Below are 22245 nucleotides of genomic sequence, written 5' to 3'. Positions count from 1 at the left end.
AAAACATGGAAATGCTTATAAGGATAGTCTGGGATTAGAATGACATAAAATCCCTCTTCCAGGCCTGGGCCTAGACAAAGTACCCGTTCTGTATCAAGGTCAAAGAGATAGAGAAGACTTCATGTTGCTGGGGTTTCATCTCATCTTTGCTCTGTAACTCTGTGGATACCATCAGCCTTAGCCAGGTAAGAGGAAGCGTTCATTACTAACATTTGTTCTGACTATTCTGCACAAAGATGCCCAGTAAGGAGGGAGCCAAGTCCTTGGCATTGACTCCCGCTTTGTGCAGGTGAATGGCCATAGTCTTAGTTCCTTATTGCGCTATGTGTATTCCAAGAAATGTGAACACATATTCAAAATCACTTTACAACCAAGACATCAAATACCTGAAATGATACCCCAGCTCTGACAAATGTTGCCTTCTGGGATCTGGAGACAAAGCAAGTATTTGTGACTACTGCTGATTCACTTCTGGAGTTGCCTTCAGGCTGTCTGTGAATGACTTGAAGCCACAGTTTTCACTGAGGATCCAAACCTTAGATCACCTTTTATTTGATTGAGGCTAAGGGGCAAGGGTGACATTAGGGATTATAAAGAAGATGCTGCAAGTGCCTGTGAGCCCAGGTTGTATGGTAAGTGAGGGCCACCACTTAACTCTCCATGAAGACTTCTCCACAGGCTTTAAGCACAGGCAAGGGATCCACTGATAATCAGATGTGCACTATACATACATTGCCCTGCTGATGAAAACCAGGTCATGGTCCTGCAACACAAACCTGCAAGCACCAAAAGTCCCAGGGTGGCAATTTGGCTCATGGTTAGCAAATCCCTTCTACTGTGGAGCTGACAACACTCAGATGCGCTGCCCCACCCTAAATCCAAAACACCAGCTCACAGGCCTCATCCCATACTCCAAACGTGATGGCTGGCTTACACACCTATCCCAGTTAGGGCTTCTGTCTGTCTTCACCTCTCTTCTGTCTAGAGGCTATTCTGAACACTTGTGGCCCTCTGGCTGGGCGGTGGCAAGGGCTGCCACAAGCATCTTGAGCAAGTGATTAATTAGCTACAGCTTAAAGGTGGGGGAAATGGCCAAAAAGAAGATGGAATTTCCAAAAGGTAAATTTCTGTGTATTCACGCCTAATCTTCAAAAGTTGTATAAACAATTTTTTTCTACCTCCCCCCATCATTTGCACAATTTTTGTCTAGTCCAAACGTAATTTAAAATGAGGTAGGTAGTTTCTCTCTCCTCTGCCTCCTCTTTGTGGTAACTGTCGAGGCCTGTGCCGTGAAAGCACTAGTCTTCCGTGCAGGTGGAGTGAGTGCCAGGCGTGGGCACTGGTGACTGGTGGAGCTTCTCAGTTGGCTATCTTCTCAATCTCGTCCAAATCATCTGTGTCCAATCTTTCTATTTTCTTATCTGGGGAGGAAGATGAGAATTCAAAGAGAAATCAACATGGGGCTACCACAGAGACCCACCCCTAGGGAAGGGACAGCATGGCACAGGGAGAGGAAACAGGGTTCTGCCCTGCCTAGGGATGGGCCATGCCTCTGGCCACAGCGACCTTTCACTTAAGCCCAAAGACTCCCAGTGCCCGAGCAAGGGACAGAGCCCCAGGCCCCTGAGGCTGGCCAAGGGGGAACTGTCATTTGCATCCCTGACCCTGAAAACTCACCAGGTGTGCTCTTGGAGGACTTCCCTATTGTAGGGAAGGAGGGGACTGTGTTGGGGACAAAGGCCTTTCTTGGGGCCACAGGAGAATCTACCCTTCACCCCCTCCCTTGGACTCGCCCCTGTAAGGAGAGGGCACCAGCAGAGACACTCCCAGGCACTCACTAAAATGCTCCTGGATTCTGTTGAGGATGTTCATGCTGTGCTTGCTGTCAACCATGTTCACTGCCAGGCCCCTCTTGCCAAAGCGGCCTGTGCGCCCGATCCTGTGCAGGTAGGTCTCGTTGTCCGGGTTCCCGTCCTTGTCCACGGGAAGGTCAAAGTTGATGACGACAGAAACCTGCTCGACATCAATACCTGCATGAAAGAGGTGGAGAGGTCAGGAAGGGAGACAAAATCACCACCAGCCAAGCAAGGCCAACATACACCAGCTTCATGTGGAAGAAGAGTCTGGGGCAGGTTGGCTCTGGGATTTGGGGCCAAGGGGCACCTAGCAGAATCCAGAGGGAAAGACAACTTTGGCAGGGTGCCAACAGAATTAGGACATCAGTAATGCAGCCAGAACCTCACTGGGGGCCCCAAAGAGAAGGTGCCATTCTGGACCAGTGAGGTGCCTGTCCCTGTCCTTCCACCACATCAGGGCCCCTGGCTTCTGTGACAATTCTCATCTGCTGGGGGAATCCAGTCTCTCCCAGGAAAGAATGCCAGCACCAAGCCCATGTGGACTCGCCCCGAACCAGCAGAGCGCCCCATACAGGAGGACTTCCCTTGCTACCCAGGGCCTGGCGGACAGATTCTCTGCTCACCGCGGGCACACACGTTGGTGGTCACCAGCACCTTCTCCTTGCCCTCTCGGAAGCGCTCAATCACCGCAGCCCTCTGCTCCACCATCATTTCGCCACTCAGCAGGGCCACCTGGTGGCCTTCTTTTGAGAGCTCTGCTGCCAGCCAGCTAGCTGTTTTGCGGGTCTGGAGTGAACAGAATGGTTTTAAATGAAGATACCTGTTAAAAAAAAAAAAAAAGGTACCTGCAAAAAAGTGGCTTGTTGCCATTAAAATACATGAAGACCTGCTGAGTTCAGTCAACAGGATAGGCTTACCAATTTCACAAATAATTTTAGCCAAGTGAAAATTTTTTTTGGATGAATTACTTAAATCATCTTAGCATTCAGCAAGGAAGAGTGGTGTGATCCAAAGATCTTCATTCCCAAATAGTCTATATTCTTAATGTTTTATAATTATTTCATTGGATGTTATTTAGAGTTTTTCCCAAGTAATCTCTAAGAAGTGGGACCAACCAAAGAAAGTATAGTTCTTCACAATCTTTCCCTAACTTATTACAGTCTGAGGAGAATATTCCCTGGGGCAGGTGGAGGTGATTCATTTCCTTTCCGGCCACACCAGGCCACACCGAGCCCCTGGTCCTCCCTCAGCACCTAGTTGGAGCTGGCTGTGAGGAGGGGCAGGCACCTCCTCCAGGGCAGCTCCTCCCCCACCAGGCCTGCTGCTGCCACTGCTACTCACATGGCAGAAGATCATGGCCTGAGCAATGGTGATGGCCCCGTAGAGGTTACACAGGGCCTGGAACTTCTCATCTCTGTTATTGCACAGGACGTAATACTGCTTGATGGTGTCCAGTGTCTCCTCCTCACGCTTGAGTTTGATAATGTTTGGATCTGGGACCACTTTCTGGGCAAATTTCCATACAGAGTCTTCGAAGGTGGCAGAGAAAAGCAGCATCTGGCAGTCCTTGGGCAGCATCCTGCAAGGGAAGACCCAGGTATGTGGCATGATCCCGAGTCTTTCCCTGGAAGGAACAGAAGACAGCTGCCCCGGGCTTGGGTGATCCACATGCCCAGGAGAGTGGCAGAAGGGGGAGGAGAACAGCAGGGAGGAGGCGAGAGCAGCCATGGGGCAGGGACAGGGCTGGTGTTAAGATTCCCTAAATCTCCTTCCTCAACCCGTGGTCAATGCTGACGAGGATATGGCCCATCAAACAAACGCTTCTGGAAGTACAAAAGTAAAGAAGCTAACAGGAGCAAGAAGAGTGTTTGAAGTAAAAGGAGAAGATGCTGCAGATCAGGAAGCTGAGAAGTTCCTCTTGGCTCAAGAGTTCCTACCTCTGGATGCGGATGCTCTGATCTTGGTGGCCCTGAGTAGCTATCATCACGTCAGCCTCATCCAGAACAAACACCTTGATCTTCTTGGGGTCAATGAACTTGAGCTTGGAGCACCAGTCCAGAACAGTCCCAGGGGTGCCAATGACAATGTGCTCACTGATCTTCTGACCTCTTTCCACTGTGGAGACAAGACGTTTTCTGTGGGTATTTCCATGGTAAGTTCAGCTTTCCTCTCTGAGAAAACCTAAAGGCATGATGTATTTTAATGCAATTGTTTGATGTTTGCATTAATATCTTAAGGAAAGGTTATATCACTATAGTATTTAATAATGCTGTAAAGACAAAATAAGGATAAAAACAGTGACAAGATGAAAGTCTCTTCAGTAGCGTTCTTGTCCATTCTCTGTAGTCCTCCAGTTCTCCTTCATTCAGATCTGTCGTTACCTTTATTTCTTCTCTGGCAACAGCATTCCCCCAGCCCAGGATTGCACTTCCTCACAAACAGACTTCCACTGCTCTTTCCAGTGCACTCTGCCCCTCAGCTACCTTAGTATCTACATCAAACTAGTCGGTTGCCTTTATGTACTCCCTGCCCAGGTCAGAAAATAGGATTCATCATGAATGGCTTTGCTTTCTCCAAGAAACACCTACTACCTCTCCTAGATGAAGTGCTTCCCTAGACAAGGCCTGGCAAGCTATGGCACATTCTTGACCATGTACAGTCTGAAGCTGAGATTTGGCTTTTCATTTTTAATTACATGGCACTTATACATTGAATTTAAGTCCTTTCATTACAACCTTGACCTGACATATACAAGCTCCCTGTAATCACTGCCAAAAGTTTGCCCAAATATAAATGTTGAGTCAGTTCAAAGCCAATAAATGCTGCTGCTTCTGTTAATCCAATTACTGCCTTCCACAAAAGTTGCATTCTAACTTCAACCGAAACTGCAAAATTTTAAATGTCTTATGATCATCTTCCACTAAGTTTTATAATCTTACTTTTTAGAAGCAACTTCAAGTTGGTATTAGGACATTATATGCTGAGTGGATTTCTGAGAGTCATAGTTACAGGTTTGTGTTAAAACATTCATAGCCAAACTCTCAACAACACTTTTTAAATATTGTTAATTTGTTGCAAAACAGAAGTAGGAAAGGTGAATAAAGAGAAAAGAATAATACAAATAAGCTTCAAAAAAAAAACAGGCAAAATCTTTTTTTTTAATTTTTATTTATTTATGATAGTCACACAGAGAGAGAGAGAGAGGCAGAGACATAGGCAGAGGGAGAAGCAGGCTCCATGCACCGGGAGGCCGACGTGGGATTCGATCCCGGGTCTCCAGGATCGCGCCCTGGGCCAAAGGCAGGCGCTAAACCGCTGCACCACCCAGGGATCCCTAGGCAAAATCTTAAATACAGAGAACAAACATGTCTGCCAGAGGGGAGGTAGGTTGGGTGGGGTGAAATAAAGATGATTATTCTTTACATTTATTACACTTATTTTGATGAGAATTGAGAAAAATATAGAACTGCTGAATCACTGTATAGCTAACATTAATAAAACACTGTATGTTAATTATAATTTTAAAAAATTAGATGCCAGAATTATCATGAATATTCTAGAACATTTTTGTTCTAATTAACATTAAAAAGAAATTAGGCAATTAAATTCAGAATGTGTAGCATTTAATAAGCAACTGATTTGGCCTGTTTAAATCTTTTTTTTTTTTTAAGATTTTTAATTTATTCATGAGACACACACACAGAGAGGCAGAGACACAGGCAGAGGGAGAAGCAGGCTCCATCCAGCGTGCCCAATGTGGACTCGATCCCAGGTCTCCAGGATCACGCCCAGGGCTGAAGGCGGCGCTAAACCACTGAGCCACCCGGGCTGCCCTGATTTGGCCTGTTTAATTAAAGTCAAATGTACTAGGGAGAAGAGAAGGTGAAGGAACTATTCTAATTTTTTTTTTAAAGATTTTATTTATTTATTCATGAGAAACAGAGAGAGAGAGGCAGAGACACAGGCAGAGGGAGAAGCAGGCTCCACACAGGGAGCCTGACATGGGACTCGATCCTGGATTCCTGGATTACACCCTGGGTCGAAGGCAGGCGCTAAACTGCTGAACCACACAGGGATCCCCGGAACTATTCTAAATTTAAAGACAATACCAAATGCATTGCATACACACCAATTTGTTGTTGGTTCAAAAACAGCCATAAATAGTATGGGACTTTTGGGACTATGGGGGAAAAATAAAAATGGATACTAGTTATTAGAGAATCTGTTAATTTTCTTGGCTGTGATAAGGATTTTGTGGGTTATGTTGAAGGATGTCCTTACAAGATGCATGCTAAAGTATTTATTAAAAAAAGTTTGGGGCGGGGGGCAGCCCAGGTGGCTCAGCAGTTTGGTGATGCCTTTGGTCCAGGGCCTGATCCTGGAGTCCTGGGATTGAGTCCTACATCGGGCTCCCTGCATGGGGCCTGCTTCTCCCTCTGCCTGTGTTTCTGCCTCTTTCTCTCTCTGTGTATCTGTGTATCTTTCTCTGTGTATCTTTTTTAATTAAAAAAAAAATTAATTTTTAAAATTGTTTAAGTAGGCTCCATGCCCATTGTGGAGACGACCAATGCAGGGCTTGAACTCAAGGCCCTGAGATGAAGACCTGAGCTTAGGGCAGCCCTGGTGGCCCAGCGGTTTGGTGCTGCCTTCGGCTTGGGGTGTGATCCTGGAGACCTGGGATTGAGTCCCGCGTCAGGCTCCCTGCATGGAGCCTGCTTCTCTCCCTCTCTCTCTACCTGTGTCTCTGCCTCTCTCTCTCTCTCTGTCATGAATAAATAAAATCTTAAAAAAAAAAAAAAAAAAAAAGACCTGAGCTGAAATCAAGGGTCGTCAGATGCTTAACTGACTGAGCCATGGTAAAGTATTTAGGAGTAAAGATCCACAGTGTCTGCAATTTACTTCCAAATGGTTCCCTAAGACACATACACAGTTCTACAGATAGAGCAAATCTGGCAAAATGTTAAATTTTCAAATCTAGGTGAAGGGCACATGTTTGTTTGTTTTTTTTTTTTTTTTTTTTAATTTCAACTACTGTGGAGGTTTTGAAATTTTTAAAATACAAGTTGTTAGCTTAATGAATTCAGATCACATATTCATACTCACGTTTATTGCCTCGGACAGCATAAGCTAGCTTCAGTTCAGGGTAAAATTTGCCCATCTGCTCAATCACTTTTCCCGTTTGAAGTGCAAGCTCATAAGTTGGGGAGAGGCACAGACACTGGCAGGGAAAGAGTGCAGAGTGAGATCTCAAGGTGGGTGGGAATTACCATCAGGACTTGTATGTAAATTAAAGTGTGTGCCATTTGATTCTTTTTTTTTTTTTTTTTTTTCCATTTGATTCTTTATGCTGCAAATTGTAAGTTAGAATTCTTAAGGGTTAAAACTCTGGCTGGGTAAAGACACTTGTAAATAGCTGTTGGCCACAAGAGTACAAAAACCCACATGTGAGGAAGGATCTGAAATTCTAGGTAGAGGTTAGCTTCCTTTTCACTTAGAAAGTTCTCAGCATTATCTCAGAACTGGCAAACCATGGAAAGGGAACAGGATGTATGTTGCTACTAGACCATCAACCATATTGTTTGGGCTCAACAAGGGGTCTAGCTTATGTAAAGAGTAATATGCATCTTGGCTTTTAATCCAGAAAATGTAATTTCTAGCTACACATTAGCAGAAAATCCAAATTTACCAAGCCCTTACCTGGGGATATCTGTTTGCAGGTTCTACTTGGCTGAGCATGGCCAACACAAAGGCAGCTGTTTTACCAGTGCCAGACTGAGACTGGGCAATTAAGTTCTGTGGACTGCACAAGAAAAAAAATGGTTTAGGAGCTTAAATCTCAAGTATCCTTTTAGTTAATAATAGTGAAGAATAAAGCTTAGTTTATGTAAGGAAGCTTTGATTTCTACAGTAAAGTCAAAGGGTAGCCCCACAAACACAGAGCACCAGAAAGAGGACTGTGGTGGGATTTATTTATTTATTTATTTATTCATTCATTCATTCATTCAGAGAGAGCGAAGAGAGAGGCAGAGACACAAGCAGAGGGAGAAGCAGGCTCCATGCAGGGAGCCTGATGTGGGACTCGATCCTGGGTCTCCAGGATCACATCCCGGGCCGGGCTGCAGGCGGCGCTAAACCACTGCGCCACCGGGGCTGCCCTGTGGTGGGATTTAAAGCACTCCCTTTTATTCTTGACTCAGCAGCCAGTGATTCTTTTTAAAATGTAAGTCAGCTCATGTCACTCCTCTGCTCAAAAGCCTTCCAGTCACTCTCCATTTCATTCAGATTAAAAGTGAAAATCCTCCTGCTGTACAAAGTCCTACCTGACCTGGCTCCCTCGTAGTACTCTGTTCTTACCTCCTACTAGCCACTCGCTTAACCACCCCACCACAAAGGCCTTGGTGCTGCCCCAAAGGCATGCCAGCCATGCCCTTGTCCTAGGGTTTCTGCACTGGCTTGTACTCTGCTGGGATAACTGTTCCCAAATGATATGTCAACTAACTCCTCTCCTCCAAGGCTTTGCTCACACATCACCTTTGAAATGCCTTAAGAAATGATGTATTGGTGGATTGATATGTGATAAAGTATAGAATAGTGTTATTGATACCATCTAGATGGTGGGCATATGGATGTTCCTATAAGATCCTTTCAACTTTGGGGTGCCTGGGTGGGTTAGTTAGTGAAGCAGAATCTGACTCTTGATTTCAGCTCAGGTTATGATCTCAGGGTTGTGACATTGAGTCCTTTGTAGGGCTCTGTGCTGGGCATGGAGCCTGCTTAAGATTCTCTCTCTCTCCCTCTCTCCCCCTCCCCAAAGCTCTATCTCCAAAAAAAAAAAAAAAAAAAAATTCCTGGGATGCCTGGGTGGTTCAGTGGTTAAGCCTCTGCCTTCGGCTCAGTGTGTGATCTTGGAGTCCCAGGATCAAGTCCCGCATTGGGCTCCCTGCATGGAGCCTGCTTTTCCCTCTGCCTGTGTCTCCGCCTCTTTCTCTGTGTGTCTCTCATGAATAAATAAAATTCTCAAAAAAAAAAAAATCCTTTCAACTTCGTTGTTTGACAAATTTCATTATATAATGTTGGGGGAAAATTGCAGTCAGTTCCCTTGGTATTCCTGATCTCCCGTATTCTGCTGTTTTCTCATTAGCATCTATCACCTTTTTAATTAAAAAAAATTTTTTATCACCTTTTTTAAAAACAGCTTTTTTAAGTGTACATTTCAGTGGCATTAATTACATTTACAACTTAATATCTTTTAACACTATATACTATTGCTGATGTATCCAAGTGCCTAGAATAGGATCTGTTATATACCTGCACTCAATATATATTTGTTAATGGAGAAAGGTTAGATAATTCAGATCTCTTCTAATATTGATGATTTAAAAACTGAGCACCTATGAAAGCATTAAGATCTATAAATACAAATGACCAACATGAAACAAATTTTCCATTATGCATCCCTAAGTATGTTTAAAGTGTCAAGCTAGGGATCCCTGGGTGGCGCAGTGGTTTGGCGCCTGCCTTTGACCCAGGGCACGATCCTGGAGACCCAGGATCAAATCCCACGTCGGGCTTCCGGTGCATGGAGCCAGCTTCTCCCTCTGCCTGTGTCTCTGCCTCTCTCTCTCTCTCTCTCTCTCTCTCTCTCTGTGTGTGACTATCATAAATAAAAAATAAAGTGTCAAGCTAAAAAGAGACATTATTTATCATGAAAATAGTCATTATTATGACACAGAACAAAGAAAATATCCATTTTTAGGCTATATGAAAAGAGTTTCAGGATTTAGAATTATATGCAGTACAGTTCTACATAATCCTATATAACAGAGGGGCCAATTTTTTTTTTTTTTTTTAAGATTTTATTTATTCATGAGAGACGCAGAGAGAGAGAGAGAGAGAGAGGGGCAGGGACACAGGCAGAGGAAGAAGCAGCCTCCATGCAGGAAGCCTGATATGGGACTTGATCCCAGGACTCCAGGATCACACCCTGAGCTGAAGGCAGATGCAGCTAAACCACTGAGCCACCCCAGGCATTCCCAGAGGGACCAGTTTTTATAAAAAGTTCCATATGCTCTTGGATCTTGTTGCTCAAAATGTGGTCTGAAACTAGCAGCATGAGCATCACTTAGAAGCTTCTCAGAGGGCAGCCTGGGTGGCTCAGCGGTTTAGTGCTGCCTTCAACCCAGGGCGTGATCCTGGAGACCCAGGATCGAGTTCCACCCACAGCAGGTTCCCTGCATGGAGCCTGCTTCTCCCTCTGCCTGTGTCTTTGCCTCTCTCTCTCTGTCTCTCATGAATAAACAAAATCTTTTTTTTTTTTTTTTAAAGATTTTATATGGTTCTATTTTTTAGAAAAGGTATAAATATGTGAGTTTATGTAAAAAAAAAAAAGTCTAGAAGTCTCTAAATGTTAATATAGTGCATGGGGGAAGATTACAATTTTTCTTATTTTTATTTTCTAACTTTTTATTTATTTATTTTTTAAGATTTATTTATTTATTCATTCAGAGAGAGCGAGAGAGAGGCAGAGACACAGGCAGAGGGAGAAGCAGGCCCCATGCAGGAAGCCCGATGCGGGACTCGATCCCAGGTCTCCAGGATCACACGCCAGGCTGCACGTGGCACTAAACTGCTGTGCCACCGGGGCTGCCCTATTTTCTAACTTTTTAAAAATAAGTATGTATTACTAGTAGTTTTTTTTTTTTTTTTTAAATAATAGAAGTTTTAAAAAGTGGAAAATTAAAAAGGACAGAGTTGTATCAGGACACATACGGCTCAGCAAGCATCAAAGGCAGTGCATTCTCTTGTATCTTGGATGGACGGTTGAAGCCCATGGCATAGACTCCCTGGAGAAGCTGTGGTTTCCTAGGAAAACAGTTAAAGATGAAAGTTACTGTCTCTTTGGTTGAGGAAGGATGCCAAAGTCTAAAGGATTTTTTCTTTGTTACTGTTGTTACAGTTTATTTACAGCTAATGCTTGAATTGCACGTTTAGCACAATTCATATTATCTGGAAATTTTATGTTATAGCCCCCAGCACCTAAATTCTTTGATTAAAATTGTGTTAGCTAAAAAAGTTCTGCTGTAATGAAAAAAATAGGCCTAGGGGTCTCTAACACAAAGGGAAGAATCAAAAAGTAAACACTCACAGCCGAAGCTCCTCAAAGGACTTCACGGAGTAGAGTGGGGAGTTTGGATCCCGCTGCAGGACTTCCACCTGGTTTGTGTTATCCACAAGGTTGCTTCTGATCAGCTTGTTAAGTAAGGACTGGGCAGCTCTGTCCTCTGTCATGAAGAAGAAAGCAAAGAATTTTAAAAGGCCATGAAATCCACCATGAACTCATCTGAATTTGCTTGTTCATTGGCACTTTAAGCATTAACATATATTTATATTAGGACTTCTAATTCAAGATGTATCATAGTTTTGATTCACAAATTATTTTTAAGATTTTATTTAGTTATTCATGAGAGACACACACATAGGCAGAGGGAGAAGAGGCTCCATACAGGGAGCCTGATGTGGGACTCGATCCCAGGACTGCAGGATCATGCCCTGAGCCAAAGGCAGACGCTCAACCGCTGAGCCACCCAGGTGTCCCTTGATTTATAAATAGAATTAAAATTGCTTTATTAAAGAGGAAGCTTTTGATACTGATACCATGCATTTGGGCCTTATATTCCTCTATAGGACTGTTCCAATCAACCATCCTTCCAGAGATTATCTACTCTTCCTATGTAAGCCCAAGTATTTACTCCCCAATTTGTGCTCAATAGAAAATTGAAAATTATTAGCTTGTCTAACACATAATAATGATGAAAAAAACCCAGAAATGAACAAAGTTCATATCTTAATATCATATAAGCAGTCTAAATGTTATGTGTTTAATGTGTACAAATAGCATTAACTTTATTAGACAATGGAGATGCAACTTACAATTTCTTTTATAGTGCCCTGTACAAGATCATTCAGGGCATATTTAATGCTGCTACCGAAGTCCGTAAGTTGTTCAAAATAAAATTTCTCTAAAATGTAAACAATGCGAATTCCACCACCAACTATGTTGAGCATTTATTAGCACTATGACTCCCTTTAAAGCCAAGCCAGGTTAGGTATAAAAACGATGCCTTGTAATAATCTATTAAGACTGTAGAACCTCGTGGGTATAGCTCTAGGCTATTACCTTTCTCTTCTTCATCTGCCTTCTCTGTATTAGCATTGGTCTTGACAACAGCACCTTTATCAGACAAAAAGCGGCCGCTGTTATTCAATATCACATCCCATACCCAACAGCTGAGACAATTCAAATTCTATGAGACACTAGAAATGTAAAGGCTGGGGAACAGAAAAATAAATGAGGAAACCAAGCCACAGATAAAGCATTTTATTGTTCTTAAACAAAAGTGTGAAACAATGTTGCTTATATTTTAGTTCTTTCCTATTCTGAGTCTCTCATACATTCCCTCATAGCATCAATATTTCTGAAATGTTACAGAAAGCTGATTACAGCAGGCAATGCTCACAAACCACCTTGATGCTCAACAGAGGAATATCTATGCAAACCACATATCATCAGTATATATTACACTATAAAGTCATTAAGATTCTAGGAGTATAAATTGTTAAAAGAAATGTACAACTTGTAGGTAAGAAAAAATTATAGAAAAAGACTGTAAATGAATTTGGAATGAGGTAAATTTTACTATTCTCCCCACCACCAATAATATTAAGTGTATCAAGAAAAATTTAATGGAAATCTTGGATTTGGGGTAGATACGACTTCAGAATAATAGGTTAACTCTCAGGTTGCTCATACTTTGTCTATTGTATATTTTCATGGTCAGCAATAAATTTGGTAACTTATAAGTCAGATAGGCATCCTCATGCTTATTTTTAAGCACAACACAAAGCAAAACAATCCAGTTTAGTTCCCAAATCAAATGACTGCCAGTATCTGCCAGCCCCTTGCATGGTACATGTATAATTTTTTTCCCGACAGTTACTATGTCAAAGCAGAAATACTAAAATCACATTTGTTTTCAAACTAGCTTTTACTCACCATTGGCATCTGGTTTGATTTTCTCTTCCTTAAGATGCAAGTTGCTCAACTAAATGGAGAATATGGGGGGAGGAGGGGAAAGTGTCAGGAAATCACTTAAAATATTTTGAATCAACAGAGCCTCCCCAGTGAAGCTGGGGAGAAATGAGCCACTCTCAAGACCTACTCATTAAATTGTTCTGCTGGGCTCTTTTTGTTGACTAAATGTTTTCAGTGAGAATAAACAAAAATTTCCCATAAACATAGCAGTAGAAAAAAATGGTTACACAATGGCTCAAAATTCACACTTCCTAATTACAGTCCCTAGAGAAAATTACAATTTATGTGTTTGCTTAATGCCCTGATTACAAAGACTCTCTCAGTTGAATACCATTTGTCATTCTCTCATATTCCAACAACAGGAAATTTTACAAGATATTGGAAAACGCCAGACAGAGAACATCGAGGTGGGAGGGCTGCAACAAAAAGCATCTGCGGGTAGGAATCAGTTATGCTGCACAATATATTTGAGCCACAGGACCACAACATGACATGCACACTCACACACTGCCTTGTTTTGATAGAAGTCTAATATTTTTAACTGAGAACAGCCTGGAGCATGTGGCACACTGTAATCAAAATACCCAGCAATCTGAAGTAGGAATACAAAGGAAGGGACAGAGCAAAGAGACTTTTCAAAGAAAGAATTATTAGGACTTTGATCAAACACTGTTAGACATATCCTGGTGGGACTTATCTCCTGTATTAGAATAAAAATACCCTTTTATTTGTCAATTATACCTCATTAAAGCTGGGGGGGATTATATGTACCTTAAAGATAGGAATTTTTAAATTTTTGGGTCTAGCACAAAGGTACTCTAATCACAATTTTTTTTTTTCTAATCACAAAATATTAAGTGGAGCTTAGGACATCATCTGGTGAAGGGTAAGAATGAAAATGGCTATTTCTTAAAGCACACCCACACTGGTTCTTTATGTTTTGAGGTTCATTCTCTCTTTCCTCTTAAGTCCAAGAAAGGAAAAAAAAAAAAGGGCCAAGAAAGGGAAAAGGCAAGAGAGGAATGAAACAAATGTTTTAATGGGTGGTTAGTTGGGATGGAGGAACTGCATTTCTATCGCTGGAAACAAAAGGGAGTTTCTGGTATCTCTGCTTTGATGTTAGGAGGGAGAAGTAGGGGTTAACATACTGGAGAGACTGGCAAGAAAGGAAATTGGCAAAAAAGGAAATCCTCTTAATGCAGCAAAAATCCTTCATTAATTCACAGGATAGCAAACACACTAACAGACAATGAATATGAAGTGACGAGTGCAGTGCATAACATACAGCAGGTGTTCAGTGTATTTTAGTCTTCTCTAAAGCACTTGTCCACATCCTACCAACAAACCTTGTTTAAATGTAGTATCCAGGTCTATTGAGAGGGAGGGGGGAGAGAGGGAGATAGACAAACATATAGAAAGACTGCCTGACTTACTTGCAATATTTACAACAGTAAGGTTAATAGTATTCATAACTAGGGTGGTAACTGCTAGCTAAAACAAATGATAGGGCTGAGGCATAAATGAGTTACAAACACCTATTAATTTAAAGCATTGTAATAATCAATGATTAAAAGGGCAAACCATTCTTTTGTCGATACATTGTTCAAATTGAAGTTACCAGAGTAAAGTAATAACTAAAATAACTAAAATGCAATATGTAGTAAAGCTGGTAGCAACAATGTAAGTGAAACCAATAGATGTTTTGATTACAATGTATCAGGATTCTGGAGAGGTTCCAGCAGAATCTAAAAATAAACTCAGCCCCCTCTTGGCTATAAGGATCTCAAAGCCTATAAAGCAAAGACAGTGAAGTTTGTATTACCGAGTACAATGTCAGTGAACTGAACGCTGAAACTTCGACTGAAAGTACAGTTAGGTTAGATAACCTTTATTTGCTTGGATGAAAAAGGAGAAACCAATTTTTCTTGCAGCTTCATTGGAAACCATTTGAAATTAACCAAAGGGCAAAAAAGCAAAAACATCCACTTTGTAATATCCACATTCTTTCAATGCCTTTTAATATTTTAGCTTTTAAGATATATTAAAGATAAAATAATTGAAAGCTCTACAGTTACACACTGCATTTTGCTCAAATCTACTTGAGAAAGGATTCTTGAGACATAAAAGATTTAATGGTAAGTGAACTATATGGAATAGGGGTTGTCTTAGGCAAAATGGTGAAGTAGACTTTGGAAAAGTCTAAATTAAAAAATCACCAACAGTGCTTCTCCCTCTGCCTGTGTCTCTGCCTCTCTCTCTCTCTTTCTCCCTCTCTCTCTCTCTGTCTTAAATAAATAAATAAATAAATAAATAAATAAATAAATAAATAAATAAATAAATAAAATCTTAAAAAAAAAAGGGGGGGGGGGCAGCCCGGGTGGCTCGGCAGTTTAGCACCGCCTTCAGCCCAGGGCGTGATCCTGGAGACCCTAGATCGAGTCCCAAGTCCGGCTCCCTGCATGGAGCGTGCCTCTCCCCCTGCCTGTGTCTCTGCCTCTCTCTCTGTCTGTCTCTGTCTTTCATGAATAAATAAATAAAATCTTAAAATCACCAACGGAACAGAGGGAAACAGAGAGGAGCACTGGAGAACGAGTAAATAAATATAAATAAAATCTAGTATTTTCTTAAATGAATAAGGAATGAAGCTTAATAAATATTTAAAATATAGTAAACTTGCACCACACATTACTGTTACCTATGTCACACAATCTCTGTGGGTATCCTCAGTGAGAGTTACATAAAGCAGAGGCTAATAGAGGCATCTTTACTCAATTTGCTCAGTTTGGGAATATTGTGATCTAATTTACATGTGCATGTGTTAAGTATATGCACCAATCTTATCCAGGTTCAACTATCTAATCCGTAAAACATGGACAAGTAATTTAAAAGATTTCTGCAAAGAAACTGTGGATTACAGATAACTATTACTTATGTAGCACTTATAACAAGTATGTCCATAACTCAATGAGGTAAGTATTATGATTATCTCCATTTTACAGATATGGAAACCAAGGCATAGAAAGGTCAAGCAGTGTGCCCAAAGTTATATAACTAGTAAGTGATGGACCTAGAATACAAATCCTAGACCATCTGGCTATAAAGGTTAAGGTTTTAACCTCTACATGATGGTGCTTGTCATAAATAATACTAATCTCATAGAACATAATAATTTTAAGGATGATATAATGGTGCAACCACTTTGAGGAAAAGTCTGACAATTCCTCAAAGTTAAACATAGAGTTATTATATAATCCTGCAATGCCACTTCTAGGTGTATACCAAAGAGAACTGAAAATTTATGGGTAGCCCGGGTGGCTCAGCAGTTTAGCGCCACCTTCGGCCCAGGGCGTGATCCTGTAGACCCCGGATCGAGTCCCGCGTCAGGCTCCCCACATGGAACCTGCTTCTCCCTCGGCCTGTGTCTCTGCCTCTCTCTCTCTCTCTCTCTCTGTCATGAATAAATAGAAATATTTTAAAAATTAAAAAAAAGAAAATATATGTCCACACAAAAACCTGTACATGAATAATCACAGCAATATTATTCATAATAATGAAAAAGTAGAAAACAATCCAAATGCTCATCAGTGGACACTGATGGATAAATAAAATGTGACAAAGGAATATTACTTGGCAATATCAAGGAATCAAGTACTGATACCTACTGCAACATAGATGAACATTGAAAACATTATGCTAAGTGAAAGCAACCAGACACAACAGACCACATACTGTATGATTCTACTTATATAAAATGTTCAGAATAGGCAAATCTAAAGAGAAAACAAGCCAGCGGTTGCCAGAAAAGGAAGGGAGAAGGGAGTGACTGAAAGTTTGAGGGAACTTTTTTTTTTTTTAAGATTTTATTTATTTATTCATATGAAAGACACAGAGAGAGAGGCAGAGGGAGAAGCAGGCTCCATGCAGGGAGCCCAATCGATCCCCAGTCTCCAGGATCATGGCCTGAGCCAAAGGCAGGCACCATCCCTGCAGCCACCCAGGGATCCCTGAGGGAACTTTTTGAAGGTGGTGGAAAAGTTCTGTATCTTTTTTTTTTTTTTTTTAATTTTTGTTGTTGTTGTTGTTGTTCTGTATCTTGATTGTGGTGGTGGTTACACAACTGGATGCCTTAGTCAAAATTCACAGAACAAGGATGAGTTTTACACTGTGTAAATTATACCTCAATAAACTTGACTTAAAAATTTTAGAGGGCCAGGCCAAGAGGTCCAACAGTCAAGTAGTAAGAATTCTTGAAAGAATGCAAAGAGAAAACAGAGGAGGAGAAATCAATAATGAAATTTTTCAAGAAAATTTCTCATAACTTAAGGACAAGAATTTTCCAGATTGAAAGGACCCACCCAGGAATGCCTGGCTGGCTCAGTCAGAAGAGTATGCAACTCTTGATCTCAGGGTTGTGGATTTGAGCTCCACATTGGTTGTAGAGATTACTTAAAAATAAAATTGAAAGAAAAGAAAGGACCTACCCAGTGCCCAGCAAAGTGGATGAAAACAGACCTATACCAGGACTCATTATCATGAGTTTTCTGTGTACTGGAAACAAATAGAAGATTCTTATGGATTATGGGATCCCTGGGTGGCGCAGCGGTTTAGCGCCTGCCTTTGGCCCAGGGCGCGATCCTGGAGATCTGGGATCGAATCCCACGTCAGGCTCCCGGTGCATGGAGCCTGCTTCTCCCTCTGCCTGTGTCTCTGCCTCTCTCTCTCTCTCTCACTGTGTGCCTATCATAAATTAAAAAAAAAAAAAAAAAAAAAAGATTCTTATGGATTACAAATGAGAAAACAGGTCACATCAGGAATCAGAATGGTCTCAGACATCTCAATAACCAATAAAGAAGTCTAAAAGGCAATGAGACAATGCCTTTAAAATTTGGTAGGCAATTAATTCCCAACCTGCAGCTCTAGACCGAGCCATACCACTATCCAAATGATAGAGCAAAATAATTATTTCCAGAAATGCAATATTATCTTTAAAAAACTTCTTATATACTCCAGAAAGCTGGATGGATGGTTGCACAAAATCAAGAAAGATGAAGAGAGGATACAGAAAGGAGGGGATCCAGTACAAGAGAAGAGGAGTGAATCTTCAGAATGAAGGTGAAGGGAAATCTGTCTTGTTCCTCTCCAGTCCTTGAAATGAGTTCTGCTCTAAACCTAGGGAGAACTAGTCCAGTATGAAGTAGGCTAAAAGACCTGGGGGAAATAGAATTAATAGACTTTTTTTTTTAAATTAAAGATTCTAAAAATAAATAAATAAATAAATAAATTCTTAGGCAGCCGAGGTGGCCCAGTGGTTTAGCACTGCCTTCAGCCCAGGGCATGATCCTGGAGACCCAGGATCGAGTCCCATGTCAGGCTCTCTGCATGGAGCCTGCTTCTCCCTCTGCTTGTGTCTCTGCACCGACCCTCCCTCCCCCGTCTCTCATGAATAAACAAACAAAATCTTTAAAAAATAATAATAAAAATTAAAGATTCTAGGGACGCCTGGGTGGCTCAGTAGTTGAGCATGATCCCAGGGTGCTGGGATCGGGTCCTGCATTGGGCTCCCGTGGGGAGACTGCTTCTCCCTCTCCCTATGTCTCTGCCTCTCTCCCTGTATCTCTCATGAATAAGAAATAAAATCTTTAAAAATAATAAGTTTTTTTGTTTATTTATGAAACAGTGGGAGGGGCCAGAGAGAGAATCTTAAGCAAACTACACACTGAGCACGGACCCCCACATGGGGCTGGATCTTACCACCTCAAGATTGTGACCTGAACTGAAATCAAGAGTCAGTTGGTTAACTGACTAAGCCACCCAGGCCCCCCGAATTAATAGAATACTTAATTTGTCTGAACATCCTGAGATAAACTAAACAATTAGCAAAGTGCCTGAGGTTGAACTGGTGATAAGTACAAAAAAAACCATGAAGCGTGTTTTTTATAAATTCCAAGGAAAAACAAAACTTTATAGGAAAGTAAAAGTATCATAAGCTACTAATAAGATAAACATGAAATACTGATCTAACTAAAATTACAATATAATGAAAAGGTAAGGAATGGGAAGGTGTGCGTGTGTGGTGGAGAAAGGATGGAGGAAAGAATTAAAATCAGTAAATACCTAAAATTGAAAATTCAAGAACTAGCAAAACCCTGTGATTTAGAGAACAAGGAGGTCAATGATGTATATCCGTTTCAAGAGAACTATTAGTTTTTCTCTGGGAAGGAAAAATTGGTGGTGGTGGAACCAGTTTTCAAAACTACTTGACTCTTTGAATTATGTGCATATAATTTATTATCAGTTGTATAAAAAATAAGAAAGAGTCCTTATTCTCAAGAAATTCACAGAAGTACTAACAGAAGTAGGTTCAAAGTGTTTAGGTGGAAGGAGTTAATTCCACATAGTCATGTTTAAGTCATATCTTGCTTACTGTGTACTAAGCCCAGAACAAAATTAAGGTGATCAGAGAAGAGGATTTACTGACTACCGGGCCAATGGAGTCGTTCATTCATCATCAGTAAGCAAGTAAGGAAGCACACAAAGATGAGTAAGCCACAATCCCAGAGCTCAGGAAGCTCACAATCCAGAGGTAGGGAATGACACAGGGAGATTATAATCCAAGTGGGGAGAGCGCAATCTCGATCAGTCTGGATTCCAGAAGACAGGCGGCTGGGCGCTAGATCCATGGGAGCACTCACCTGCTCTTATGTAACCCAGGAGGCGGATGGATAAACAAAGCCAGCTCAAGGTTCAGGCTCCAGCCTCACACGCATCCTATACCGTCCTGGCCAAAGCAGCGAGTGTCCTACACAAGGGTGATCCCCGGCCAAAACTGACCCCCTGACCCATTTACGCCTGAAGCCAACTCACCGACTCAGCCGCCGCCTCCTGTTCGTCCACCGCCAGGGCCCACGAGTCGGTGGCCATGGTCCCAGGCGCCGGCGGGACGCTGGTGCTGGCAGACTCGCTGGCTGGGGCGGCGCGATCGTGGGCTCCCTGGCGTCGCAGCAAGCCCAGCTCCCGCCCCACCGAGGGAGCAGTCATTCGCTCGGGAGCTGGGGACCGGAAGCGGCGCGCCGCAGTGACGTCGGATCTGCGCCCGCCCAGCCGCCCCTCGCCCCCCGGGAGCTGCAGCTTCCGTCGCTTTCGGACCCCCGGCGCTGACCCTTGCTTAGCTCTGTCTACCTGGTGAACAGAGACGCAGACTGCCAACTGGACCTCCAGGCCACGAGCGCGCTGGCACAGAAGCTCATAGAGAGCCAATCTATCAAAACACAGGACCTTTACTAATACAGGCGTCACCAAAATGCGTATTGAGACGATCTTTTTCTCTTCAGGACAGTCATTTCAATGCCCAGGGGTTGGCAATCAGCCATGTCAAGCACCATTTGGTTAAAAGTTTGTCCTGCAGACTATGTCGGCAACACGACTTGCAGGAATTTCACTTTCAAAAATACTCAAGGAAGGTGCTAGGGAAATGTGTTCCAGGGAGAGGAGAGAAAAGGCCAGGAGGCCTGTGTCTGAAGGACACAGTTCCTGCGGGGATTGACAAGAACCAGAGATGAAGAGATTGGAGGTAGAGGCAATGGGCCATGCAAAGCAGCTTAATGAGCAAATGAATTCATTCCAGGGAACATCGCGAATCTGACAGGACTTTTGGAGTTAGCTGTGCCTGGAATGGAATCCCTAGTGCTTCCATGTAAGAGTTGTGTGATTGGGGGAATTTTTTTAAAAGGAAAAAAATACCTTGGATTTTTAGAAGAGGTAAAATAATAATGTCTGACACCCGCTATCCCCTAACTGAAAACAAACAAGGTTCTCTCCCCTTGTTACTTCACTGATAAGAAGCTGGGCATTTTCCTGCAAGGTGAGAAGATGAATCCTCACTTCTCTTTGCCACTTTTCTTCAGCAAATTAATTTTAAGCAGTAGTGGGCTCTATGTGGGATTTTACTTCAGAATATGAGTAAGAAAGTTCAGGAAAGGTAAAGCAGTTCCAGGCAATACTTTATTTGCCATGGCTCTTTTTCTCCTGTACTCTTGAGGGAATTAATTTGGTGAAGATTTTTTTATTTTTTGGAACCTACAGGAAGGACGTGCAAAAAGAAAAAGGCAAACACACAGTGAGGGAAGCCGTGACCTACATCTCATATCGGAAGCAGCCCTGGGAATATCTTGCCAGCAAAGTTATATTGATCACAGGGCTAATGAAGGCTAAAGACTTTTTTTTTTTTTTAAGTTTAATGCGGTTAAAAAGGAAATCATCCAAAGTGCAATACTGTATATAGTAGGATCCACTTGTGAGGAGATAAAAAAAAAAAAAAAAAAAACCTCTCATGTGTTTGTAGGTACTATAGAAAATGTATGAGATACACACAAAACTGCTAACAGCTGCTCCTAGTGAGGGGCTCTAGAAATCTGGGGTGGGAGAGACTTCCTTTTTGATGTGTACACTTCATCCTCTGAAATTTTCAATGTGCATGTTTTCCTTTTAAAATTGTATTTCAGACAAACAAGAAAGGGAATGCATACAATAGACATCCATAGGTTCCCACCTTAGGGTTTAAGAATGAAAACAAGATTTGATGGAAGCTTCCTGTATGACCATCCCAAGAGACAGCAGCTCTCCTGAATTTGGTGTTTATCTTTCCCACAAACGCTTTTAGCACATGTTACTTTCTCTATTAAAAACCCCAAAACTTAATAAGCATCAGGATTCTAGGGTCTTCTATCCCCACCCAGGCACCCAGCACAATATGAGCCACCTGCTAAGAAGCGCTCTAGTTTACAAAGTGGAGCGTGGAGGGGATTCAAGGTCATAAGAGCCCCCGGATTTGAAGGTAGCCTTCTGGATTTCCTCCCACACGACCTCGGCAGCCTCTATCTTCTCTGAAGTCATTCTTAAGTGGGTTAAGTACCCACTGCACCGCTCAGTGATTCAACAGTCACACGGTTATGTGATATAACCGTTGCCTGGTCAATGGCAACGGTTTGATAAATATTAGCTGTTACCACTATTCCTGCCTCTCCCCTCCAGGGATGGGGGTGAGGAAGACGCTAAAATGTGGAAAAAGGGTCTCGTTTCTAACCTCAGAGATACTCACGTCGCCCACGGGCAGGGAAAGCGGAAAGCGCCCCAGGGCACGGCCTCGGAGGCGGCCGGCAGCCCCGGCCATCGCCCCTCAGCAGGGCGGTTGCCTCCACCAACCGCCACTCACTGCCCCCGCCTCATTGGCTGGGGCCTGAAGCGGTCCGGCCAATCAGCGGAGGGGACGACCCAGCCTCCGGCAAGTGGGCCTAGAAG

General features: G+C 42.4%; 1 protein-coding gene across 5 annotated transcripts; it reads right to left on the bottom strand.

The window, feature by feature from the left end:
* Positions 1 to 515: 515 nt before the first annotated feature.
* Positions 516 to 22155, bottom strand: DDX19B (DEAD-box helicase 19B). 5 transcript variants are annotated; one of them, XM_038538350.1, is made up of 12 exons: positions 22046 to 22155; positions 12910 to 12958; positions 12034 to 12087; positions 11002 to 11137; positions 10626 to 10718; positions 7554 to 7656; positions 6960 to 7074; positions 3794 to 3971; positions 3198 to 3435; positions 2480 to 2642; positions 1839 to 2030; positions 516 to 1421 (listed from the first exon to the last, which is right to left on the bottom strand). In XM_038538350.1, the coding sequence occupies exons 1-12, from the start codon at positions 22115 to 22117 to the stop codon at positions 1360 to 1362; spliced, it is 1455 nt and encodes a 484-aa protein (XP_038394278.1). In that variant the 5' UTR covers positions 22118 to 22155; the 3' UTR covers positions 516 to 1359. The 5 variants fall into 5 exon arrangements, with proteins under 5 accessions (XP_038394278.1, XP_038394277.1, XP_038394276.1 ...); XM_038538349.1 differs by having other exon boundaries at positions 22031 to 22134; XM_038538348.1 differs by lacking the exon at positions 22046 to 22155 and adding an exon at positions 19813 to 20009.
* Between the last annotated feature and the right edge of the window lie 90 nt (positions 22156 to 22245).

The sequence above is a fragment of the Canis lupus genome, chromosome 5 (assembly GCF_011100685.1).
Source record: "Canis lupus familiaris isolate Mischka breed German Shepherd chromosome 5, alternate assembly UU_Cfam_GSD_1.0, whole genome shotgun sequence".
Classification (NCBI taxonomy): Eukaryota; Metazoa; Chordata; class Mammalia; order Carnivora; family Canidae; genus Canis; species Canis lupus.
The sequence above is the reverse complement of the archived record's forward strand: the minus strand, read 5'-3'. Positions and strand labels throughout refer to the sequence as shown.